This window comes from Cnephaeus nilssonii (genome assembly GCF_951640355.1).
Source record: "Cnephaeus nilssonii genome assembly, chromosome: 20".
NCBI lineage: Eukaryota > Metazoa > Chordata > Mammalia > Chiroptera > Vespertilionidae > Cnephaeus > Cnephaeus nilssonii.
Genome location: NC_137091.1, coordinates 46,694,176 through 46,721,639, shown reverse-complemented (window position 1 = coordinate 46,721,639; position 27,464 = coordinate 46,694,176). Strand labels below are relative to the sequence as shown.

General features: G+C 43.4%; 2 protein-coding genes across 3 annotated transcripts in view; both read right to left on the bottom strand.

Moving 5' to 3' along the window:
* Positions 1 to 27,464, bottom strand: part of LOC307116576 (uncharacterized protein) — a 73,266-nt gene that overhangs the window by 18,966 nt on the left and 26,836 nt on the right. The window contains exon 5 of one of the 2 annotated variants that reach the window (XM_079800657.1): positions 18,569 to 22,297. The exons of the other annotated variant lie outside the window; for it this stretch is intronic. Within the exon in view, the coding sequence (XP_079656783.1) occupies positions 20,310 to 22,297 (1,988 nt within the window). The 3' untranslated portion in view covers positions 18,569 to 20,309. Of the gene's footprint in view, positions 1 to 18,568; positions 22,298 to 27,464 lie in introns of those variants that run through there. 2 annotated transcript variants of the gene reach the window in all.
* LOC307116571 (uncharacterized protein) lies at positions 221 to 12,436 on the bottom strand. The gene is made up of 3 exons (XM_079800650.1): positions 12,172 to 12,436; positions 11,618 to 11,744; positions 221 to 5,652 (listed from the first exon to the last, which is right to left on the bottom strand). Exons 1-3 carry the CDS (start codon positions 12,202 to 12,204, stop codon positions 3,263 to 3,265), a joined length of 2,550 nt encoding a protein of 849 aa, XP_079656776.1. The 5' UTR covers positions 12,205 to 12,436; the 3' UTR covers positions 221 to 3,262.

The following is a 27,464-nucleotide window of genomic DNA, read 5'->3' as shown; positions in this document are numbered from 1 at the left end:
AAAATATTAAAACATATTATTCAAATACCCAAAAAAGGCATTTAAGACTTCTGAGAAAAAGCTCAACATAAATTCTTACAAAAATACAATCAAACAACAGTGAGGTGGTATGACAAAATTACAGAATATGTTTAAACTACAGGCCCATATAAACTGATGAACAAAAAGATAGATACAGAGGCACTGAAGCATCAAACAGACTGTCAAATTACAGCAGGAAGGTTAGGGAGAGGTGGGGGAGATAAGAGATCAACCGAAGGACTTACATGCATGCATATAAGCATAACCAATGGACGCAAAACATTGGGGGGGGGGGGGGTGTGTGAGGGCAGGTATGGGAGTGGTATGGGGAGGGCAATGGTAAGATATGTACACATATAATACCTTAATAAAAATAATAATAATAAAAAAAAAAGATTCAAACTCAGATCTGCCAGTAGACTCATGAAGAAAAATTCATTTAATTCAAAGAGAAAGAAGCCAAGGCAGACAGAAAAACAGATGAGTCACTGGGAGACTGGATGACATTTAAGGCTTGGTTTCACATGTTCCTGAGGCTCAGCTATATACCAGTCCTCGCAGAAACTAAGTTTTTTATAAGAGTCCAGTGTACCCCTAACCGGTTTGGCTCAGTGGATAGAGCCTCGGCCTGCGGACTGAAGGGTCCCAGGTTCGATTCCGGTCAAGGACATATACCTTGGTTGCGGGCACATCCCCAGTGGGGGGTGTGCAGGAGGCAGCTGATTGATGTCTCTCTCTCATCGATGTTTCTAACTCTCCATCCTTCTCCCTTCCTTTCTGTAAAAAAATCAATAAAATGTATTTTTTTAAAAAAAAGAGGGGAAAAAAAGAGTCCAGTGTATACATTCAATAAATTACTTTCTAAAAATATTTTAAAAAAATAAATTAAAAAAAAAAAAAAAAACTACAGGCCCGATGCATGCAATTCTTGCACTCAAGGGGGATCCCTCAGCCAGGCCTATGCCCTCTCGCACTCCGGGAGCCCTCGAGGGATGTCCGACTGACCAATGTAAGTAACACTCATATCCATTTAAACAATTTTACAGAAATGTCCGTACCAGCTTTATTAGATATAATCAAATATTTATTAAAATGGACATGATGGTGATATATTCAAAGATAAGAATATCTACACCAGAGCCCTAGCAGGTGTGGCTCTGGCTATAGCACAGGCCTGCAGACCAAAGGGTCCCAGGTTCCATTCCCGTCAATGGCATGTACCTTGGGTGATAGGCCCTGATCATGGCTGATGCAGGAGGCAACCAATCGATGTGTTTCTCTCACATTGATGTTTTCTCTGTCTTTCCCTATCTCCCTAAAAATCAATGAAAAATATCCTTGGTTGAGGATTAACAACAAAAAGAATATCTATTAAAAAAAAAAAGATGAGTTACTTCTATATATTCAATAAATCTCCAAGAATTGATGAATTATAAATTAAAGCAGAAAAATACTTAGAAAAAGTAAAGTTTTCTATTAAAATGGAATGTAAATACATGGGTACCAGGAAAGCTGTGAGGAACAAAGACAGATTAAATGAGGTCATGAAGCAACTACACAGTGACAGATATGGTCAGTATTATGAGTGTAATGATGGTTTCAGTTTCATGCACATGTCAAGATTTATGAAACACTATACTTGACATATGCAATCTACTCTTTACAGCTGTTAACAATGGTTCAAGATAAAACAAATGTACGTTCACCTACTTTGGAACTACAGGTTTGTCAACTCTATATTCAATCCATATTCTTATGCCCTCTGGGTGAGAGTCTCATCTCAGTGACAGAAAATGCAACAATGAAGAACTTTCACCCAAACCCACTGGAATGCTGACTGGGTCTCAAAAGACCCTAGATTAAAGACAGCCTTTGTCTTCATCTTTGTTTTGATGCCAGAGCACCAATGGCTCTGATGGGAACATCTAAGAAGCTACAGGAACCCACAAAACCTCTTCATTATAATCAATGACAATGACCGCACGACAGAAGATAAACATGCCTGGAGTCTCTCAGATCTGTCACACACAGTTCCTGTAGTTTTTTCCTCAAAAATATTTCTGGGTGCAGGTGTAGATGTAGACCATTCCATCTAATGGGCTGCAGTCTGGTCCCACAACAATTAGGTCAGTGTTTCTGCAGTGAAAGGGGTTCCCCTCAAGCGATGGTCCTCCAACCAGTGACCATCACCGGTGAAATTGAAGTCATCAGGCCATGTGTCCCTCTACAACACCTGGGCAGGAGGTTCCCTTCAAATGTCATAGCATCCCCTGAAAACAAGAAAAAATTCACGCTGCTCCCAGACATAGTTAAGGTTGTCGCAGCTACCCCTCTTTGGAGTGATCTCTGTGTCTCAAAGCATCCATCTTCACATGAGGACTAGAGCCCACAGTGTTTCCTGGGAAATTAAGGCAAGCAGTGTAAACCTGGCAAAAACTGATGAGCTAATTTCTGCACCATGCTGTTCCCCCAAGGGCAAAAATGTTTGAGACCGAATGAAGTTTTTCACATCACCGTGCTTGGAGAGCCCAGATCTCCTTATAAACTAACCCGTAGAGTCAATAGAACACCCAACATTAAAGAAATCTTAGGAAAAAGCCGTCACTATTTTGCAAAGAAAGAGACCTGAAACTGGCAGTTCTCTCATTGATGACGTAGGCACTCAATAAATAACCTCATCATTAGCATCCAGGGAAAGTGTGTCCCTGAATATGGCAGTTCTCCAACCTTATGTTTACTGGCACCAACAATCCTCAGTCCTATGTGGCAACTCATGACAGGGAAACAAGTAAGAACTAAGGGCTCAGGTATACCTAATTTTCCTCAACAAATTAGACAACAGAGTTAGCTTCCCTGGGCACATGAGTATGGTGACTGATGCCATCTGCAGGGACCTTATAGGTGGTTCAGGTCAAATACTTTTAGCAACAGAAATATGCAGTGACATAGACCTGGCAAGACATGTCTGTATGTTGGTAAGTGAAACATAGATGCTACATATGGTTCCAACATAAATACTAACAAACACAACAAAAATAGTTGGGAAGACATTACATAATGTGGCTGATTAAATGTATGAGATATAATCAGACTGAGACTTCACAAATTTTCTTATACAATTGTTAAGTCCTAACTAAAGAAACTATATTTCCTACACATCTAAGAAATTTCTCACATTTGGTCTCTTTTGTACAGAGCAGATTTACAAATTTTGCTGAGAGATATCTCACAATAATTATGCTCATAACAGCTTTCTCCAGTGTGACCTCTGATGATATTGAAGACCTTTGCTCCTCGAAAAAGATTTCCCACATTCACTGCATTTATAAGGCTTTTCTCCACTGTGAATGCTCTGATGATATTGGAGACCACTGCTACGTGTAAAAGACTTTCCACAGTCACTGCATTTATAAGGTTTTTCTCCTGTATGAACTCTCTGATGACAACGAAGGGCAGTGCTCCAGGTAAAAGATTTCCCACATTCACTGCATTGATAAGGCTTTTCTCCTGTATGAACTCTCTGATGACTACGAAGGTAGGTGTTAGTTGTAAAAGATATCCCACATTCACTGCATTTATAAGGCTTTTCTCCAGTGTGAACTCTCTGATGACTACGAAGGTGGGTGTTAGTGGTAAAAGATTTCCCACATTCACTGCATTGATAAGGCTTTTCTCCTGTATGAACACTCTGATGACTACGAAGGTAGGTGTTAGTTGTAAAAGATTTCCCACATTCACTGCATTGATAAGCCTTTTCTCCAGTGTGAACTTTCTGATGACTACGAAGGTGGGTGTTAGTGGTAAAAGATTTCCCACATTCACTGCATTGATAAGGATTTTCTCCTGTATGAACTCTCTGATGACTACGAAGGTAGGTGTTAGTTGTAAAAGATTTCCCACATTCACTGCATTGATAAGGCTTTTCTCCAGTGTGAACTTTCTGATGACTATGAAGGTGGGTGTTAGTGGTAAAAGATTTCCCACATTCATTGCATTTATAAGGCTTTTCTCCAGTGTGAACTCTCTGATGATTACGAAGGTGGGTGTTAGTGGTAAAAGATTTCCCACATTCACTGCATTTATAAGGCTTTTCTCCTGTGTGAACTCTTTGATGATATTGGAGACCAATGCTACTTGAAAAAGACTTTCCACATTCACTGCATTTATAAGGCTTTTCTCCTGTATGAACTCTTTGATGACAACGAAGGGCAGTCTTCCAGGTAAAAGATTTCCCACATTCACTGCATTGATAAGGCTTTTCTCCTGTATGAACTCTCTGATGACTACGAAGGTAGGTGTTAGTTGTAAAAGATTTCCCACATTCACTGCATTTATAAGCCTTTTCTCCAGTGTGAACTTTCTGATGACTAAGAAGATGGGTGTTAGTGGTAAAAGATTTCCCACATTCATTGCATTTATAAGGCTTTTCTCCGGTGTGAACTCTCTGATGACTACGAAGGTGGGTGTTAGTGGTAAAAGATTTCCCACATTCACTGCATTTATAAGGCTTTTCTCCTGTGTGAACTCTTTGATGATATTGGAGACCAATGCTACTTGAAAAAGACTTTCCACATTCACTGCATTTATAAGGCTTTTCTCCTGTATGAACTCTTTGATGACAACGAAGGGCAGTCCTCCAGGTAAAAGATTTCCCACAGTAACTGCATTCATAAGGCTTCTCTCCTTTGTGAACTCTCCGATGACAACGAAGGGCAGTGCTCCAAGTAAAAGATTTCCCACAGTAACTGCATGTATAAGGCTTTTCCCCTGTATGAACCCTCTGATGATTATGAAGTTGAGACTTAGTTGTAAAAGATTTTCCACAGTCACTGCACTCATAGGGCCTTTCTCCAGTGTGAACTCGCTGATGACAATGAAGTTCAGTGCTAGTGATAAAAGATTTACCACATTCACTGCAGTGATAAGGCCTTTCTCCAGTGTGCACTCTCTGATGACGACTAAGTTTAGTGCTACTGCTGTAAGCTTTCCCACATTCATTGCATTCATAAGTCCTATCTCCAGTGTGACTTTGCTGTTGATAATGAAAGCTAGAAAATTTGGTAAAATATTTTCCACAATCAGAGCACATAAAACACCGACTTCCAGCATGGACACCCTTTTCCTGAATAAAATTATGGTTGCAACTAATGTCTTTCTTACATTCTTTTCTGGTGTAATTTTTTCTCCTTTGAAACATCATCCCACACGTGGAAAAAGCATTTGCACTATCCCTGTTCTGAGTAGCCTTTAGGTGGAGATTTCCAATAAGGACACCCTGCTCAACATTCTGGCATGTGAAATGATTCTGGGACACATTGAAATTGCAGCCTTTTGCAAGTGAGATCCTGTCCACACCTCTAATGAGAGTCTTCTCTCTCACATGCTGCTGGTGAAATTTTACACTGAAGTAAAACCGTTTTGCACATGCCCCACACCTCAACAGTATCTCTCCATGTTGTCTTCCCTCCCCTTCCATCACATGGAAAATGTTTCCCAAGACAAGCCCACAGCTCTCACAGGGGTGGCTCTTCTGGGAAGACAAGGCTACCTTGGGATTCCTGGCCTGTGACACTCTTACAGAAGCGTTCTCTTCAGTGGGTGCCTCCACATTCCCTGCTCCACAGCAGCAACCTGAACAAAAGGAAACTCTGGTGAAGTACATGTTGACCTCATGAAAACAGAATATCTTTACCACAAATGTTTATCTGTCATTATAGATTATCTTCACCACAAATGTTTATCTGTCATGACTAGGCATGATTCCATAGAATGATTTTCGAGACAAGTGAGGTAGACTCTGAGTAAATTGCTGTAATACATAATGTGGCCCCAAAGTCAGTTGATGAGGAAAATCTCACCAACGGAGGGACAGAATCCCAGCATGGGACACAAAGAAGAGAGGAAGGCTCTATTCATTGTTCCTGCACAAACGGCTTCCTTTAGGACCTTACATGCTGGCCATGTGAGTCTGTGTAGAATCATTTGAAAGTGCTCAAAGCCATAAAAATGAATTACGTTAGAGCACAGGATGTTCAATATCAATATAATAACACGTGTACACTCCAAGGTGCTGCAGGCATGGACCAACGTTGGAGTGCAGCAAAGAGGCAGAGGTATAAAGTCCAGAGAGGTTAAGGTAATCCCTGGGCTGGGAATCCAAGTAGAAACAATCAGAACTGAGGAGTTGGGAAAGTATCAACAATAAGCACAAACAGCCCTGACCGGTTTGGCTCAGTGGATAGAGCATGGGCCTTCGGATTCAAGGGTCCCAGGTTCGATTCCAGTGAAGGGCATGTACCTTGGTTACAGGCACATCCCCAGTAGGGGGTGTGCAGGAGGCAGCTGATTGATGTTTCTCTCTCATCGATGTTTCTGACTCTTTCCCTCTCCCTTCCTCTCTGTAAAAAAATTAAAAAAAAAAATAAAAATAAGCACAAACAAGGATTACTGGGTGAGGAATGAGCAATTGTAACAAAAACACTTCTACTCCTGAATGTAACAAAGGCCAGCCGTGAATTCCTCTCCAATAACCCTTCCCAAGGCAAGACCGCCTGTGGGTCCACTGTGTAACTCATAAAGTTGTGTTTCTTCTGTGATGCACAAATGATTCTTCCCCTTAAACCCCATTTGAGCCATTGCATGGGATAAATGATGCGAATCTTCAAAGACAAACAGAAAGGTAGATGGTTGGTAGAACAACAAAGGACAAATGAGATCACAGGCAAAAGACCTGTGTGAGTGACATCAGCAAGATGGCAGAATCAGAGATATGAGCATCTTCCCCCATCCCAGTGTAAGTACACAGCTATTCATGATTAAAACCCCACAGGAAATGGGGATAAGAGTACCATGAAGATAAACCATATTACAGACACAAATAAAGGAGAACTCTACAGAAAGGATGACTGGAAAGACTGGGTGAACAATCATATCTGAAGGTACCTACAGTAAAAAACAGGGGTCAGAGTTACCTCCAGCAGTCACTGTGCTTCTGCTATCATTGGCCATAGTGGCTTGTTTTTAAAAAAATACTGAAAATTGTTGTGTTTAAAAACCACAAAATGCCTTGGCCAGTTTGTCTATGTAGGTTAGAGCATCGTCCTGTGTACCAAAGGGTCGAGGATTCAATTCCCAGTCAAGGCACATATCAGTATGTGGGTTCCATTTCCAGTTAGCTTGTGTGCAGAAGGCAGCTCATTGATGTTTCTCCCTCACACTGATCTTTCTCTCTCTCTCTCTCTCTCTCTCTCTCTCTCTCTCTCTCTCTCTCCCCCCTTTATATCTGAAACCAATAATAAACAAATAAGAATTTCAAGGTAGGCAAACACAAAACAGAACTCAAAAATTCTAGAGACAAAGTCAATAAAAAGACAACCTACTAAAAATCATGTATAAAATAGAGAAAATACAATTCTAAGAGGAAATTTTATAGGGATAAATGCCAACATTAAAAAAAAAATCTCAAAAAAAACTAGCCTCCATCTCAGGAATCTAGAAACAAAACAAGAAAGTAAACCCAAAGGTTGCAAAGGAAGGAAACAATAAATATTTGAACAAGCATCAGTATCAATAAAATTGAGACGGGACAAAATAAAAGAATACCTAACAGGTATTTTTCAAAAAAATAAAAAACTGGCCAACCTTGAGCTAGACTAAAGCAAAAAACAAAAACAAACGAACTAGCCTCAAATAAAGGAAAAAAGAAATGAAAGATAAGACATTACACCTGACACTATGAACCACAGAGCATCATAAGAGATGTTGATGTTAGGAGACCACATGACCCTCCATAGAGAAATTTGTCAAGATCCCATATGAGCTTCTGAAATTAATAAACAAATTCACAGCCCTGGCCAGGTAGCTCACTTGTTGAGTGTGTGGTCCCTATGCACCACGGTTGTGGGTTTGATTCCCCATCAGGGCACATGTAGGGGATAGCCAATGAATGCTTAGATGGGTAGAACAGCAGATCAATGTTTCCCTCTTTCTCTGTCTATAAAATCCTATCTAACAATCCTATCTAATAATCTAATAATAGAATAATACGCAAATAACCATCACTCCGCTATGCCCACGATTGGGCGGCAGGGCGCTGGGGGGCGGGACTCGGGGAGGCCTATCCGGGTTGAGAGGTGGGGGGGGGGGGGGGGGCGGGACTCCCGCCCCCCGCCCCCAGGGCCTCGATCCAGCCGCTGAGGGGGGCTGCCAGGGACACCCGGCTACCCTGCCATCGCAGGCGGGGAGCCGGCTGTCAGCGCTGGCTCCAGGCCAAAAGCCTAGGGTCATCACGACCAGAAAGGCCTACGGGTAACCAGGAAGTGCATGGAGCACCTCTTGGTCCCTCCCCTCCACTTCCCCCACCCCTGGCCCACAGGCTCCCATCAGGCTGGATGGCCAATGGAGAGCCATAGGGAACCGGGCTGGGTGGCAGTGAAGCGGGACTGGGGATTGGCGAGTGGGTGCAAGGCAGACCTCCTGCTCCTTCCCCCAGCTGACATTCTTCTGAAAGGCACGTGGAGCCTCCACTGCACAGCCTTCCTGGACGAGGACTCACAGCTGTGAGAGGCTCCAGAGCAGAGATTTCAACAAGGACTTCAGCGCCTCCTCACGAGGGGGTGGGGGGACCACCACCTCCCTACGCCCCAGTTGCTTCAGCGTCTGCAAGAAACTGCGCATGCTCCTTCCTGAGAGATGGGCATTTCCCTGATGGTGGCTGGGCCAGTGCAGGGATGGAGGGAGGGAGGGCGGGGCAGAAGCAAGGGGGAAGCCCCGGTTCCCTGCACCTCCTCCCACAGGCATAGCCCTTCCAGGTGTTAGGATAAAGAGTTGTGTTTTTCTAACTCTGTCCAGGTAAAGGAAACAAGTATCTGTTGACTTCTGATCTTACTCTCCGAGCCGCCAGTTAATCCCTCTGGATGCATCATATCCAACCTCCAAAGGATCCGAGGGGCAGGTTCAACCTTTGTTCCATAGGTGAGGAAACTGACCAATAAACACATGGGTCTCATAACTCAGTGTCAGCTCCCGCAGAAATCTCCGGGTAATAACTCAGATTGTATATCTAAGGGTATATTTTCTTCTATTTTCATGTTTAATTCAACCCCAGGAATTAAATAATACAATAAAGAATAAAATGAGTTCAGAGGGCTCAGCATTGTATTCCCAGAGCCTTTGGTCCCACACAAACCACAGAGCTCAGTTATCCTGAGATGAAAGAAAAGGAAAGAGAAACATGAAAGGTTTCCCAGCTTAGTCACAGGGACATCTCATAGCCACATACTAAGGACACGGCATTAACTTAGGGGTGGAAAGGACACAAATGGAATAGAAGATGGAGCCATTTCCGGTCAGATTCAAACCAAGTTAACAGGGCAGAAAAAACACTGGACACCATGAAAGAATGAGATGAAATGGTTTGGTAGGGAGTGTCACAGACCTCGCAGGGACAGCACCTGGGGCTCCGGACATGATGGGAAGAGAGAGGGGGCTGGTTGAGAGGAAGTGCATGGAATGGCCTGGGAGTAGGAACAAGAGGGTGATATGCAGAAGGTGGGCCCCACCGGGTGGTGATAGGGGGCAAGCCTGCGGGAGGTGGCCAAGTGCCCCCACCTCTGCTGAGGGGTGCATGCGTCTGTCCTGGGAGCTACGGCTGATGGAGAGGGAGGCTATGGCTCTATGTGGATGAGTTGCCAATGAGAGCTTCCCTGCAGCCAGAGTACTCAGTGTTCTCAACACGGTGGGAGCACAGGATCACATACACGTCACGAAAGAAAAAGCATCCTATTCCTACCTTATTCACAGACTTCTGTTTCTGGTATCTATATTCCCAATGTGTCCACAAGTAAATTTGGAAAAAGAAAAAATATTTGTACATGATATGACTCCATCTTTAGAAATCCCAAGTGATCACAACCAGAGCACTTTTAACACCTAATGAGCCAAATACACTGATGAACAAAAAGAGACACAGATGCATGAATAGATTGTGGAACCTCAGAGGGAAGGCGGGGGAGGGTGGGTGGGTGGGAAGAGATCAACCAATGGTCTGTGTACATACATGCATCATCCCTGGACACAGACAATGGGGTGGTGAGGGCCTAGAGGGGGTTGTAGGCTGGAAAAGATTAATGGGGGGAAATGGGACCTATGTAAACCTTTCGACAATAAAGATTTAATAAAAAAGAGTAAAAAATAAAAATAAAATAAAAGCTAAGAATAACTGCCCTGGCCAGGTGGCTTCATTGGTTGGAGCTTCGTCCTGTACATTGAAAGGTTGCGTGTTTGAACCCATGTCGGGGTGTGTGTGGGAGGCCACTGAGCAAGTGGTGCCTGGAGAAGGGAGGCTCCTCGGAGCTAAACACAGTCCAGGCCTCACCCATGATCCCAGGCCCATCCTCTGCTGAGTGAGACCAGACCTTCCAGTTTCCTGTCGAGTCCCTGGTCTCTGAGTCACAAGGCCGCTTCCCCATGTTCCCCAGAATGAACTGCTCAGTAACCATCCATACTAATAAAAGGGTAATATGCTAATTAGACTAGGTGACCAGACATCTTCTGGACATCCAACTTCCTTCCAGACAAAGCCACGGTGGTGGGGGCTGAGGCAGAGGTGGTTAGGGGCAATCAGGTGGGCAGGGGAGGGCAGTTGGGGGCCATCAGGCCAGCAGGGCAGGGCAGTTGGGGGCCATCAGGCCAGCAGGGCAGGACAGTTGGGGGCCATCAGGGGAGCAGATAGATAGCGATTAGGCCAGCAGGCAGACAAGCAGTTAGGAGCCAGCAGTCCCGGATTGCGAGAGGGATGTCTAACTGTTGCTGCCCTGTGTATGGGGCCTAAACTGGCAGTCGGACCTCCCCCAAGTGGTCCTGGATTGGAGAGGGTGCAGGCTGAGCTGAGAGAGATTTCTCCTGCCACCCTGTGCACAAATTTTGTGCACCAGGCCTCTAGTACTGCAGATAATAACAATGCAATGACTCTGCCTCAAAAGCAAACTCGATATAACTTCATTACAAATATATTATTCTAAGCACTAGTAACAAGGATCTGAGCTGCTATAAACATGGTGGCACTAGACCTGCAGAACGCAGGGTTGTGAAAAATGTGGACTTTGTAGAAAAGCGGGTGTGAGGGAGCAATATCTGCAAAGCGCAATCAAGCATATGCAAAAATATGCGTTCCTGTATGTCGTAAGCAATTAATATATAGAATATACAAGGTAGTCAAAAGACTCTCTAACCAAAAAAACAGTTAATAAACAGAATAAGGAAGTACAGAAAATTCTTCAGAAACTATGTACAAATGACCAACAGGAATAGAGAAAATGCTTTCCTCACTGATCAAGGTGGAATCCCTCAGGCTTCCTGCAACACTACCAACCACAAGTCCTTCCCTGTGAACGTAGTACAGCGGGGAGAATTGGGACTTCAGGAATAGAAGGGAGCAGGGGAAACAGACCAACCCTCCCCAGGACAGCAACTACCCAGGAAACTGGAAAATCAAGCAGAACCATAGTCTACATGGGAGGACACAGCACACCTGGGGGATGGGGCCTGGGAAATCCCAAAGCCAAGTCCAGGTCACTGGTGAGAGTGAGGGTCTTACCCAGCGAGGATACAAGTTCAAAGTTCTCCAGCATCACATTCAGGTACAGCTGTCTCTGACCCTCATCAAGGAGGCTCCATTCCTCCCTGGAGAAGTACAGGGCAATGTCCTCAAAGGTCACGCCAACCTGTCAGAATGGAGACCATTGAAACCAGCGCTGTCTCTCTGAGAACCCCCACTCCTACTCCTGACACATCTTCCCCCCCTCAACCTCCTCCAGGGCACCCGGTTAGTGTGGACACCAGGCCCTAATGCTACAGCTCCAGGCCCCTGAGGGACCCCACAGCCCGAAAAGCCCGGATTGAGGCTGTGCCGTCCTCCCTGCAGCCTCTGATCTGTCCGCCAATCCTCACAGCCCACACCCTCAGGGAACCTCAGATGCCAGTCAGCCCTGTCCTCTCCGCCCTGCACTGGCTGTGCCTCAGAAGCCACAACGCTCCTCTCCCCTCCGCCTTCCTCACGGTCCTCCACGCGGGACTGAATTGGCTGACGTGACAGATGCCCCACCCGGGCTGTGGTGTTCCCTGTGAGGGACCCTGGAGACAGGAACTCACCTCAGCACGTTTCCTCAGCGCGGGCGCCGCCATTGCTCTCTGTGGGCCGAGCGGGGCGGGAGCGGCGGTGCCTGTCCCGGCCCTGGTGTGGGTCCGGCGGTGACTCCGAGCTTCAATCCCACGTGTGAGCTGTGAGCACCACGGGAGGCTCCGTCCATTGGCAGTTTGGCGGGAAACACCACTCTCCAGCCTTCTCCATGGGCCTGGGCGACAGGGAACTCCTGACCGCCTGAGACAAAAACCTCAGAAGATAAAATCCCGCCAGTCTTGCCCTACAGAAGCGGCCAAACCTAAACGCGTTCGGTGAGCCCCCATTGGCTCAGCCGGGTTGCATTCCATGCGTGGCCTTGTGGGTAATGTAGTTTCTAAGATCCAATCCCTGGATCCAGTATTTCTCAGTTGACTCCAGGACTATATTTAGGGGCAAACAGCACAAGAACACACCAAGTGTACTAAGTGTCCTCTATGGCCTTCAGGGGAGGTGATGTCTGGGGCAAGCTTGTTTCCGGGGGACCTGCGTGGCTGGTTTTGCATAAATTTCTTCCGCGACCTGTTCCTTCTGAATGGCAGGCATTGTTTCTTCACTCAGGCCATTTGGCATGTGTCTCCTTCAGGCCAACTGTAGCTTGTTGCTCAAGTCTCTTAACTCTCTAACCTGCCTCCAGTGAATCCTTTACACAAAGTTACTGTCACAAAACAGGCTCTCATCCTTTAGAGCATCTGCTTCTGAAGCCATCCAGTGTGTCAGCTCTGCCTGGGCTGCAGTGTGGATAAGATGGCCCAGAGACAGACATATGAAAAGATGCTTAAAGACACAGATCACCGGAGAGATGCCAGTTAAAGCAACAAGTAGGTATCACCCCACCACTGTCAGAATGGCTGCCTGAAACAAATCAACAAAGGACCAGTGCTGGGGAGGATGTGGAAAAAAGGGAACCCTAATACACTGCTGGTGGGAATGCAAACTGGTCCAGCCATGATGGAAATCCGTATGGACTTTCCTCAAAAAATTTAGTATGGAACTGCCATATGATCCAGTGATCCCACTTCTAGGAATATAGCCTAAGAAACTGAAAACAATCAGATAAAATGTATGCACCCTTATGTTCATAGCAGCACATTTTACAATAGCACATATGTGGAAACAGCCCAAGTGTCCATCAATAGATGAGTGGATTACAAAGCTGTGAAATAGCCCTAGCCGGTTAGACTCAGTGGCTACAGTGTCTCCCTGCAGTCTGAAGGATCCCAGGTTCAATTCGGGCAAAGGGAACATGCCCAGGTTGCAGGCTTGATTCCCATTAGGGAGTGAACAGGAGGCAGTTGATCTTATCATTGATTCTCTCTTATCAATGCTTCTCTCTTATCATTGATGTTTCTCTCTCTCTCGCTTTCATTTCTTCTCTGAAATCAATAAAAATATGTGTGTGTTTTAAAAAAAAAACACACCTATGGAACATTTATACCATGGAATACTATGAAGCAGTAAAAAAGAAGAATCTTTACCCTTTCAGACAGCAAAGAGGTACCTGGAGAGCATCATACCAAGTGAAATAAGTCAGTCAGAGAAACACAAGTATCACTTGATCTCACTCATATATTGAATCTAATTAACAAAATAAAGTGGTGAATGGAGTAGAGACATGGAAGCATGGAATGGAGTGCAGAATCTCAGAGGGAAGGAATGAAAGGGTAAAAAAAAGAAAAAACAGCCTCAGGTGAGGTTTACACACACACACACACACACACACACACACACACACACACACACAACAAAGTCACCTGAGCCTTGAGCATTTCCTTCTGTTCTCTGAAAGCAACGGGAAAGCTCTAGCTCGCTGTGTTCTGGGTCTGCCCTAATTTTTGTTTATAAATCTGTCTTCAGTCAGTTGAGTCTCTGGAAATGCTGATACCCCTCCATGTAACTTCCTCCTGCTTCACATGAAACAATTGATTTTGGTGATGTTGTAAGAAATGTTCAAACCTGTGGAGAATTTTTCTAAGTTTATGAGACCCAAGCCAGCAACTGTGCCAGGAGGCAGAATAACAACAGATTGTGTAATGCTCGGGAGAATGGCGGTTTTGGACCTTTTTTATACATTAGACTCAAAGGAGAAGACATAGGGGGTTACATCACATTCACTGGTGGTAAATTGGGGGGAGAGTTAAGGAGGAAAATCTCTGAGATTGGATAAACAGTAAAAAATAACTACACATCGCCGAAACCAGTTTGGCTCAGTGGATAGAGCGTCGGCCTGCAGACTGAAAGGTCCCAGGTTCGATTCCGGTCAAGGGCATGTACCTTGGTTGTGGGCACATCCCCAGTGGGGGTTGTGTAAGAGGCAGCTGATCGATGTTTCTCTATCATTGATGTTTCTATCTCTCTAACTCTCCCTTCCTCTCTGTAAAAAATCAATAAAATATATTAAAAAAAATAACTACACATCAACTTCTTTTTAGGTTTATCGATTAGTTGACAGTTAATATTTAACACAATAACAATAATAATTGAAGCTCTGTGATCTTCCGTGTTGAGAGGTTGTGCTCTTAGGAGTCTGTGAAACAGAAATGTCCCTGAAAATCCAAAGGTCTGTTATTCCAGATGCAAAAAGACAACTCATAGGCTCAATAAGGTAAAATTTGTCCTTTGCAACAAAACAAAACACAACACAAAAACAGGTTAGGACATAACTACCCCTGTGACTAGCTTTTACTTGGAAAGTTTTAACTTGGTTACTTTTAGCCTCTGAGTTTGCAAGATTGGCTATGCCATGCCAGGCTCCCTGAGATTGCTAGGTTTACTGTGTGCCATCATTTTTGTCCGTACTGGGGAGTTAGAACCTGTGGGTTGAGGAGGAAATTCAATGAGTGGTTTATTAACTCCAGGACCCATTGCTGACGTCCTCCTGAACACAATGCTCCCAGTATTGCTGGTGTCCCTTTATTGGGTCTCCTAGGAGTCACTCCTCCGGTCAATAAAGCCTTAAGTTCTAAATGGGGTTGAGGTATTTGCAAGGACAATAAAAAGGTCTTTTTGTTTGCTGGGGCCTTCCACAATTTATCAGAAGCGCCTGCTAATTAAACCCCAAGATTGTTGGCTCCTCTCATTCAAACAGCTCCTCTGTTCAAACCGCTGAACAAGATAAGCTCCTCTCAATGCTCCAGTCTTACATACCCCTCCTTCCTGCTGTGGTCACACCTCTGGGACATTTCGGACCAAGGGGTCTCTAGTTAGTAGAAAGTTTCCTTCCCTCTGCCCCTTCAAACGAGCCTCATCTGACCTCTTCATAGCTTTTGCTCTAGTCATATTTTATAGGCTTGGGAAAAATACTGATAAGGCACCTACCTCCCTAGTACATCTGGAATATTGTCTCCTGGAAAGCAAACAAACGGTAACTTTCAAAGACAGCCCCTCATAGCTACACAACTTCAGCCCAGCCCAAGGCCCCTCCATTCCTGGTCCCTGAGCAACAGCCACTGCTGAAAAGCAGAAGCCACACTTCCTTCCTAACTCTGTAGTGACTAGCAGTACCTGGCCCTTTCCTCTCTTGGAAAATAAAATAAACTTCCTCTCTGCATGGCTTCCTGTAGGTGTGAAATCTTCCACAGTCAGCATCACAGGCCAAACCCTAAGGGTGTTCCTTCCTTCTAAGGAGTTAAGGGGAGTGACTGTGAAAGATGAGGGCAAAGACATTGTCAAGGCAAAAGAATATTTCCTTCTTCCTTTCTAGGTTTTTTAAGGTGGCCTAATAATTAAACGGATACAATATAGGTTAACAGGGGAAAACCATAAAGAAGTTATTAACATGTATACCTGCTGTATATATGGAAATGGCTCAGAAAAACAGAGTAACTGGCCAAAATGGCTAACACCATGATCTGAAAGGCCACCTTCACCTACAGACAGAAAATGAGGTGTGTGGAGAGACAGTTAGGGTAGATGGTCAGGAAAAGCACAGTAAGGCCTCAGTTGTGGCCCAGTGTGCTGTGCACTGCGGTGAGGGCTTGTACCTAAAAGGACTCTGTTCCAACCCAAAGACCCAGGGTGCAGACACAGGAGACTGGGGAGGACGGGTCTCCAGAACATGATCTGGGCTGCATGTAAAACATGGTGAGAGCCATTGTCTCATTCACCCAGTAGGTATATAGAGGATAGAATCACATGGGCAGTGAGTCCTTTTCATGAAAAAGAGGTGAGCACCCGTCCAATGAGACCAGGCTCATGTAGGACTCCAGCATCACTTCCAAATATTAGGTCCCAGAATTCATGTCCAATTGTATCCACTCCTGCAGAGTGAATGTCACTGCCACATAGGAACATCATTTGAAGGGTCAAACTGAGGCAAGATATTCCTCACAGTGGATGGGATCACAGCATGACACCCAACATGTGGGTGAAGGTGTAGAGACAAAGCCCTAATTCCTGAGGTCTCCTGAGGGTCAAAATCTGTGCTGGGATCAAAGGGGAGGCAGACAAACAGCAGCTCACTCTGAAAGCAAGTTCCCCTGGAGAAACCACTGCAGCTGAGAAATGATGGCGTTCCCCTGGACACAGGGAGGCCAAGGGTAAGAGCTCTGAGATGTAAAGGGAATGGGAGGAAAAACATAACTGCAACCATGGAAACAGGAGCTGCAGCTGAGCCACCCTGGTCCTCACCCTGCACCTGCTCCAGTGAGGGCTGCACATCAGTGGTAGAGACTGTGTCTGACGCTGGAGAAAATAATGGCTAAAATCCAGCCCCTTGAATCTCACACTTGTCTGTGCTGTAAACGTGGGGAGCTGACTTGATTTCTCTGAGACTGAATTTGCTCAGCAGTTTGATATGAGTTTCTACTTGTCCAGGTTGTTGTGAGAATTAAAAAGAGAAAATGCTCAAAAATCTAACCATGGAATCCTGACAAGTACTCAGCTTGTTACATTTATTGATCTTGGGAGGCGAGAGTAAGCGCCATCAATCATCTGCATGTCACCTTCAGCCAAATGCGATTCAGAGAGTTCCAGCAATTCTGCTGGAGATTCCCAGGTGGGGCACCACAATGAGACCTGAGTGCCCACAGCACCTGCCTCCCTGCAGCAGTCAGTGGCTTCTTGTAGGTCCCATTTCTTACTAAGGTGCTTATGCGTATGAGGGAGTGAGAAACTGCCTGTTCTGGGAATGTCTCTGCAGGGAGAGGCTGGAGTTCAAATGAGAGAGAGTGAGAGAAAAAAAAAATTAATGCTGAGAATCATTGATCAGCTGCCTCCTGCATGTCCCACACTAGGAATCTAGCCGTGGCGCAGGAATCTTACCTGAGTCTGAATGGAACCGTGATCTCCTGGTTCATAGGTCCACATGGAATCCCTGAGCCATGGGGGCTGTGCTCTCAACAATTATGTACCTATCTCTTCCTCCCTCTCCCATCATTTATGAAATCAATGAAAATGTTTTAAAAAATAAATTAAAATATTTATTATAAAGGAAAAAAAATATTAAAACATAATATTCTAATACAAAAAAAAAAAGCATTTAAGCCCTAACCGGTTTGGCTCAGTGGATAGAGAGTCTGCCTGCAGACTGAAAGGTCCCAGGTTCGATTTCGGTCAAGGGCATGTACATTGATTGCAGGCACATCCCCAGGAGGAGGTGTGCAGGAGGCAGCTGATCAATGTTTCTCTCCCATCGTTGTTTCTCTCTCTTTCCCTTCCTCTCTGTAAAAAAATCAATAAAATATATATTTTTAAAAAAAGCATTTAAGACTTATGAGAAAAGGATCACCATAAATTCTTACAAAAAATACAATCAAACAGTGAGGAAGGATGAAAAAATTACAGAATATCTTTAAACTAGAGGCCTGGTTCACAAAAATCAAGTACTCAGGAGGGATCCCTCAGCCTGGCCAGTGCTCTCTCCCACTCCAGTAGCCCTCGGGGGATGTCCGACTGACAAAGGTAAATAAAGCTTATATCCACATAAAGAATTATACAGAAATGTTTGTACTAGCTTTATTACAAACACCCAAATATTTATTAAAATGGACAATGATGGTCATATATTCAAGGATAAGAATATCTACCAGAGCCCTAGCTGGTTTGGCTCTGGATAGAGCTCAGCCCTGCAAACCAAAGGGTCCCAGGTTCGACTTTGGTCAAAGGCACAAACCTTGGTTGAAGACTCCTTCCCAGCCCGGGTCCTGGTCACAGCTGATGCAGGAGGCAACCAACTGATGTGTTTCTCTCACATCGATGTTTCTCTCATGTCTTTCCCTGTCTTTTCCACTCGCCCTAAAAATCTATAGAAAAATACCCTCCGGTGAGGATTAACAACAACAAGAATATCTATCAAAAAAAGAGATGAGTTACTAATATATATTTAATAAGTCTTCAAGAGTTTAGGAAATATAAATTAAAGCTGAAAAATACATAGAAAAAGCAAAGTTCTTTATTAGAATGGAAAGTAAATCCATGGTTACTGGGAAAGCTGTGAAAAACAGGACAGATTAAATGAGGTCATGAAGCAACTACACGTGACAGATATGGTCAGTATTATGAAACACTATACACTTAACACATGCAATTTTCTCATCACAGCTGTTAAAAAAATGGTTCAATATAAAACAAATGTACGTTCACCTATTTTGGAACAACAGGTTTGGCAACTCTATATTCAATCCACCTTCTTACGCTCTCTGGGCGAGAGTCTCACCTCAGTGACAGAAAATGCAACAATGAAGAACATTCACCCAAACCCACTGGAATGCTGGCTGGGTCACAAAAGCCACAGCCCTGGACTAAAGACAGCCTTTGTCTTCATCTTTTTTTGCTGCCAGAGCACCAATGGCTCTGATGGGAACATCTGAGAAGCTACAGGAACCCACAAACCTCTTCACTATAATCAATGACAATGACCGCTCCACAGATGATAAACATGCCTGGAGTCCCTCAGATCTGTGTACACACCGCTCCTGTAGGCTTTTCCTCAAAGAAGTTTCTGGGTGCAGGTTTAGATGAAGACCATTCCATGTAATGGGAGACAGTGTGGCCCCACAACAAGTAGATCAGTGTTTCTGCAGTGAAAGGGTTTCCCCTAACTGGTCCTCCCACCAGTGACCATCACCCATGGAATTGAAGGCATCAGGGCACATGGCCCTCTGCCAAGACCTGGGCAGAAGGTTCCCTCCAAATATCTTAGCTCCCTTGAAAACAAAAAAAAAATACACGCCGCTCCTAGACATACTTGAGGTTGTCACAGCTACCCCCTTTTTGGAGTGATCTCTGTGTGTCAAAGCATCCATGTTCACATGAGGACTAGAGACTCCACAGTGTTTCCTGGGAAATTATGGGCAGCAACGTAAATTTGGCAAAAACTGTTGAGCTAATTTATGCACCACAGTCTTCCCCCAAGGGCAAAAATATGAGAGACTGCATACAAGTTTTCACATCATCATGCTTGCAGAGTCCGGATCTCCTTATAATAAACCCATAGAGTCAATAGAACACCCAACATTAAAAATGACTTAGAAATAGCCTTCATTATTCTGCAAAGATAGAGACCTAAGACTGGCAGTTCTTCCATTAGTGACTTAGGCACACAATAAATTCATGACTGGCATCTAGGGAAAGATTGTCTCTGCAAATGGCAGTTCCTCAGCAACATTATGTTTACCGGGGCCAACAGTCATCAGTCCTATGTGGCAACTCCTAACAGGGAAACAAGGAGGAATTAAGGGCTCAGGTATTACTAATTTCCTTCAACAAATTAGACAACAGAGTTAGCTTCCCTGGGCACATGAGGATGGTGATTGATGCCATCTGTAGGGGCCTATGGGTGGTTCCGGTGAAATACCTTCAGTGACAGAAATATGCAGTGATATAGACATGGCAAGACATCTCTGTATGTTGGATAGTGCAACATAGATACATATGGTTCCAACATAAATACTAACAAACACAACAACAACAAAAAGCAGTTGGGGGACGTTACATAATGTAGGTAATTACATGTATGAAATTATAATTCAAACTGACACTTCAGAAATGTTCTTATTCTATTGTTAAGTCCTAACTAAGAAAAAAATTTCCTACACATCTAAGAAATTTTTCATATTTGGACTCTTTGGTGCAGAGCAAATTTACAAATTTGGTTGAGAGATATCTCACATTAATCGCTCTCATAACGGGTTTCTCCAATGTGAACTCTCTGATGGTATCGAAGACCATTGCTACTTGTAAAATATTTCACACATTTACTGCATTTATAAGGCTTTTCTCCAGTGTGAATTCTCTGATGATATTGAAGGTGAGCGCTAGTGGTAAAAGATTTCCCACATTCACTGCATTTGTGAGGCTTTTCTCCGGTGTGAATTCTCTGATGTTTATGTAGGTTAGAGTTACTTGTAAAAGATTTCCCACATTCACTGCATTTGTAAGGCTTTTCTCCAGTGTGAACTCTCTGATGACTACGAAGGTAAGTGCTCCAGGTAAAAGATTTCCCACATTCATTGCATTTATAAGCCTTTTCTCCTGTATGAACTCCCTGATGACTATGAAGGTAGGACTTAGTGGTAAAAGATTTCCCACATTCACTGCATTGATAAGGCTTTTCTCCAGTGTGAACTCTCTGATGATATTGGAGACTAGTGCTACCAGTAAAAGATTTGCCACATTCACTGCATTGATAAGGCTTTTCTCCTGTGTGAACTCTCTGATGAATTTGGAGACGAGTGCCACTTGTAAAAGACTTTCCACATTCACAGCATTGATAAGGCTTTTCATCAATGTGAACACTCTGATGACTACGAAGGTTGGTGTTAGTCGTAAAAGATTTCCCACATTCACTACATTGGTAAGGCTTTTCTCCTGTGTGAACTCTCTGATGATATTGGAGACCACTGGCTTGTGTAAAAGTTTTCCCACATTCACTGCAGTGGTAAGGCTTTTCTCCTGTATGAATTCTTTGATGATTGTGAAGGTGAGCTTTAGTTGTAAAAGACTTTCCACATTCACTGCACTCATAAGGGCTTTCTCCAGTGTGAACTCTCTGATGGTAATGAAGTGCAGTGCTAGTGATAAAAGACTTCCCACATTCACTGCAGTGATAAGGCCTTTCTCCAGTGTGCACTCTCTGATGATATTGGAGACCATTGCTACTTGTAAAAGATTTTCCACATTCACTGCACTTATAAGGATTCTCCCCTGTGTGAATTCTCTGATGATATTGGAGACCACTGGATTGTATAAAAGTTTTCCCACATTCACTGCATTGATAAGGTTTTTCTCCTGTATGAATTCTGTGATGATTATGAAGGTGAGCTTTAGTTGTAAAAGTTTTTCCACATTCACTGCACTCATAAGGCCTTTCTCCAGTGTGAAGTCTCTGATGATAATGAAGTTCAGTGCTAGTGATAAAAGACTTCCCACATTCACTGCAGTGATAAGGTCTTGCTCCAATGTGTACTCTCTGATGATATTGGAGACCATTGCTACTTGTAAAAGATTTTTCACATTCACTGCATTTATAAGGCTTTTCTGCAGTATGAAGTCTCTGATGGTTATGAAGGCGAGAGGTAGTTGTAAAAGATTTCCCACACTGAGAGCACACACAACACCGACTTCCAACATGGACACCCTTTTCCTGAATAAACGTGTGGGTGCAACTTTCTTCCTTACATTCTTTTCTGGTGCAATAATTTTTTCTCCTTTGAAACATTATCCCACGTGTCGAAATAGCATTTGGACTGTCCCTGGTCTGAGTAGCCTTTAGGTGGAGATGCCCTGATTCGGTCAGGACACCCTGTCCAACCTCCCCGCATGTGAAATGATTCTGGGACACATTGAAATTGAAGCTGTGTGCAAGTGAGATCCTGTCCAAATCTCTCATGAAAGTCTTCTCTCTCACATGCCGCTGGTGAAATTTTAAACTGAAGTAAAACCATTCTGCACATGCCCCGCACCTCAACAGTATCTGTCCATGTTGTGTTCCCTGCAGGTAAGTCAAGTGGAGAATGTTTCCCAAGACGAGCCCACAACTCTCACAGGGGTGGCTCTTCTGGGAAGACAAGGCTACCTTGGGATTCCTTGCCTGTGACACTCTTACAGAAGCATTCTCCTCAGTGGGTACCTCCACATTGTCTGCTCCACAGCAGCAACCTGAACAAAAGGAAACACTGGTGAAATACATGATGAACTTATGAAAACAGAATATCTTCAGCACAGATGTTTATCTGTCATGACTGGACCTGATTGCAAACAAAGATTTTCAAGATATCTCAGTTAGACTCTGAGGAAATTGCTGTTATACATAATGTGGCCCCAAAAGTCAGTCAATGATGAAAATCTCACCAAGAGAGGGACAGAAACACAGGATGGCACACAAAGGAGAAGAAGCCTTTACTCCTTGTTCCTGCACAAATGGCTTCTTTTCGGACCTTACATGCTGGCCATGTGAGTCTGTGTAGAATAATTTAAGGCTGCTCAAAGCCATAAAAATCAATTGTGTTAGAGTACACGATGTTCAATGTGAATATAATAACAAGTGTGCACACCCAGGCACTGGAGGCATGGACCAACGTTGGTCTGCAGTAAAGAGAGACCTGTGAAAGAGGCAGAGATGCAATGTCCAGAGAGGTTAAGGTTATCCTTGGGCTGGGAATCTGAGTAGAAATGATCACTATTAGAACTGAATAGTTGGCAAAGTATCAACAAGAAGCACAAACATGCATAATTGGGTGAGGAATGGGCAACTGTAACAAAACACTGGGTTTCTAGCTTTGAATGTAACCAAGGCCTAACGTGAATTCCTACCCAATGACCCTTCACCAAGGCAAGACCGCCTGTGGGTCCACTGTGTCATTGATAAAGTCGTGTTTCTTCTGTGATGCACAAATGATTCTTCCCCTTAAAGCCCATTTGAGCCATTGCTCAAGATAAATGATGCAAATCTTCAGAGAAAAACAGAAAAGATGGGTGGTCCACACTATGGTAGAACAACACAGGACAAATGAGATCACAGACAAAAGACCTATGTGAGAGACATCAGGAAGATGGCAGGATCAGAGATATGAGCATCTTCCCCCAAACCAATGTAAGTAGACAGCTATCCATGAACAAAAGCTCCACAGGAAATGGGAATAAGAGTACCATGAAGACAAACACTATAACAGAACAGAAATAACGGAGAACTGTACAGGATGGATGACTGGAAAGACTGGGTGAACAAACATACTTGAAGGTACCTACAGTCAAAAACTAGGGTCAGAGATAACCTCCAGTAGCCACTGTGCTCTTGCTATCATTGACCCTCATGGCCTGTTCTTCAAAATAACACTGGAAATTTTTGTGTTTAAACCACAGAATGGCTTGGCCATTATGGCTCAGTTGGCTGGAGCATCACCCTCTGTACCAAAGGGTTGAGGATCCAATTCCCAGTCAAGGCACATATCAGTATGTGGGTTCCATTTCCAGTTAGCTTGTGTGCAGAATGCAGCTGATTGTTTCTCCCTTACACTTGATGTTTCTCTCTCTCCCTTTCTCTCTCTCCATCTCTCTTCCTCTGCATCTGAAACCAATAATAAATAAATAAATAAGAATTTCAAGGTACCCAAACAGAAAAGAGAACTCAAAAAACTCTCGAGACAAAGTAAATAAAAAGACAACCTATCAAAAATCATGTATAAAATTAATAAAATGCAATTTTAAGAGGAAATTTTATAGGGATAAATGCCTACATTATGAAAGATCACAGAAAAACCTAATCTGCCATCTCAGGAATTTAGAAGCAAAACAAGAAAGTAAACCCAAAAGTGGCAAAGGGATAAAACAATAAATATTTGAATAAGCATCAATAAAATTGAGACAAGACAAAATAAAATAGTACCTAACAGGTACTTTTCTAAAAAATACAAAAATTGGCAAACCTTGAGGTAGACTAAAGCAAAACATAAAAACAAACAAACAAAAACAATCCTCAAAGAAATGAAAGGTAAGACATTACAAAGGATCATAAGAGATGTTGATGTTAGGAGACGACATGACCCTCCATAGAGAAATTTGTCAAGATCCCATTTGAGCTTCTGAAATTAATTAAAAAATTCAGAGCACTGGCCAGGTAGCTCAGCTGTTGAGTGTATGGTCCCGATGCAGCACGGTTGTGGGTGTGATCCCCCATCAGGGCACATGTAGGGGACAGCCAATAAATGCTTAGATGGGCAGAATAGAAAATCAACGTTTCCCTCTCTCTCCCTGTCTGCTTTCCTGTCTCTAAAATCAATAAATAAAGGCTGCCCAGTACGACTCAGTGATTGTGCATCAACCCATGACCTAGCAGATCACAATTCCATTCCTTGTCAGGGGACATGCACAGGTTGTCAGCCCAATCTCCAGTGGGGGGTGTACAGGAAGCAGCTGGTCAATGACTCTCTCTCATTATTCATGTTGGTTTTTTAAAAATATATTTTATTGATTTTTTACAGAGAGGAAGGGAGAGTTAGAGAGATAGTTAGAAACATCGATGAGAGAGAAACATCCATCAGCTGCCTCCTGCACACCCCCCACTGGGGATGTGCCTGCAATCAAGATACATGCCCTTGACCGGAATCGAACCTGGGACCTTTCAGTCCGCAGGCCGACGCTCTATCCACTGAGCCAAACCGGTTTTGGCTCATTATTCATGTTTTTATCTCTCTCTCTCTCCTTCTTTTCCTCTCTGAAATCAATAAAAGTATATTTTAAAATTAAATAACATAAAGAAGAAATAAATAGCCCTGGCCCGTGTCGCTCAGTGCTGAGAGTGCCTGTCTGTACACAGGAAGGCATGGGGCCGATTCACAGTAAAGGGCAGGTCTGATCCCCCCTCTTAGGGCACATGTTGTTTGAGCAAACAATTGATCTTTCTCTCTCTCTATCTGTCTCTCCTCCCTTTCTCTCTCTTTCTCTCCTCTCTTTCCCTCTCCCTTTCTCTCTCTCTCTCTAACAAGAAAAATAAATCAGTGGGCAAAAAATTCTCACTATTAGGGTGAAGATGAAACAAGAATAAAAAATTAAATTCTGGCCATAACCGGTTTGGCTCAGTGGATTGAGCGTTGGCCTGCGGACTGAATGGTCCCAGGTTCGATTCCGGTCAAGGACATGTACCTTGGCTGCGGGCACATCCCCAGTAGGGGGTGTGCAGGAGGCAGCTAATTGATGTTTCTCTCTCATAGATGTTTCTAACTCTATCCCTCTCCCTTCCTCTCTGTAAAAAAAAAAAAATCAATAAAATACATTTTAAAAAATTAAATTCTGCAGTTAGGGGAGAAGGGATCCAATATGGCGGTGTAGGCAAAAGCCTGTACTCGCTGCTTCCCACAACCACATAAAAATTACAACTATTAATAAAAGGCCCAAGACCTGGCACCAGCACTAGCCTTCCTTGCTTCACATCTGGGCATGCTCGGGGCACTTCCAAACCCAATACAAAGAGGAGATTCTGCAGATTTCTCTGTAGATCCTGCTGGGTGGCCCTAGTCAGTGGCTGACTTTACACCTCCCTGTAGACCAAAGAGCCAGTGTACCCAGTGGTCAGTGTCATACCATACCAGCTTACAACTCTACATCCATAAGCGACACACTCAAGGAGCAGACTCACTGAGCAACAAAGCCCCACGGAAGCAAGTCCTGCTCCAAAGGGGTGTCTCCTGCACAGCAGCTCTCCCACTAGGTTGCAATGGCCCCGATAGATGCTAAAATGCTCAACAAAATTCTGGTAAATTGGATCCAGTATTACATTAGAAAGGTCATACACCATGACCAAGTGAGATTTAATCTGGGGATGAAAGGATGGTTCAATATCCGCAAATCAAGAAGCATGATACATCACAGAAACAAACAGAAAGACAAAAATCACATAATCAGCCCTAGTAGGTTTGGCTCAGTGGATAGATCATCGGCATGCGGACTAAAGGGTCCCAGGTTTGATTCCCACAAAGGGCACATGCCTGGGGTGCGGGCTCGATTTGCCCCCAGTAGGGGACGTGCAGGAGGCAGCCAATCAATGATTCTCTCTCATCATTGATGTTTCTCTGTATCTCTCTCCCTTCCTTTCTGAAATCAATAAAAAATATATTTTTTAAAATCACATAATCATATCAATTGATGCAGAAAAAGCATTTGACAAAACCCAACACCCTTTCTTGATAAACATTCTCAGCAAAGTGAGAGTACCGGGATCATACCTAAACACAAAAAGCCTTATATGACAAACCTACAGCCAACACCATACTCAATGGGCAAAAACGAAAACCATTTTCCCTAAGAACAGGAACAAGACAGGGATGCCCACTTTCACCACTCCTGTTTGATATAATACTGGAAGTGCTAGCCATAGCAATAAGACAAGAAGAAGAAATGAAAGGCATCAAATTGGAAAAGAAGAAGCAAAAATGTCCTTATTCGCAGATGACATGATATTATACATAGAAAACCCTAAAGACTCCATAAAAAAACTAGTAAATATAATAAATGCTTTCAACAATGTAGCAAGATACAAAATTAACACCCAAAAATCTATGGCTTTTTTATACACCAATAATGAACTCACAGAAAGACAAACAAACCAACAAACAATCCTATCCACAACTGCACCAAAATTTTAGGATACCCAGGAATAATCTTAACTAAGGAGGTAAAAGACCTGTACTCCAAAAAGTACAGGAAGTTGAAAAAAGAGATAGAAGAAGATATAAACAAATTGAAGAATATACCGTGTACATGGATTGGTAGAATCAACATCATTAAAATGTCCACACTACCCAAAGCAATCTATAGATTTAATGCAATCCCAATGAAGACATCAAAGGCATATTTTACAAACCTAGAACAAACTCTCCAAAAATTCATATGGAATAAAATTAAAAAAAATATCGAAAAGTGCAGCAATCTTGAGAAAGAAGAACAAAGTTAGAGGGATCACAATACCAGATACCAAGCTATATTACCCTGGTACTGGCAAAACAACAAACATATAGAACAATGCAACAGAACAGAGAACCCAGAAATCGACCCAAGCCATTATGCTCAATAGTTGACAAAGGAGGCAAGAGCATACAATGCAGTCAAGACAGTCTCTTCAATAAATGGTGTTGTGAAAATTGGACAGATACATGCAAAAGAATGAAACTAGACCACCAACTTATACCATACACAAAAATAAATTCAAAATAGATAAAGGACTTAAACGTAAGAAGGGAAACAATTAAAATCTTAGAAGAATCCACAGGCAGCAAAACATCACACGTATGTGTTAGCAATATCTTTATTGATACAGCTCTGAGGGGAATTG

Coding starts and splice junctions, on each gene's coding strand:
- LOC307116571 (XM_079800650.1), bottom strand. CDS start 12,204: ATGGCGGCGCCCGCGCTGAGGAAACGTGCTGAG. Junction 11,745..12,171: donor CGCTGAGGAAACGTGCTGAG/GTGAGTTCCTGT, acceptor CCATTCTGACAG/GTTGGCGTGACCTTTGAGGA. Junction 5,653..11,617: donor TGAACTTGTATCCTCGCTGG/GTAAGACCCTCA, acceptor CCTTTTGTTCAG/GTTGCTGCTGTGGAGCAGGG.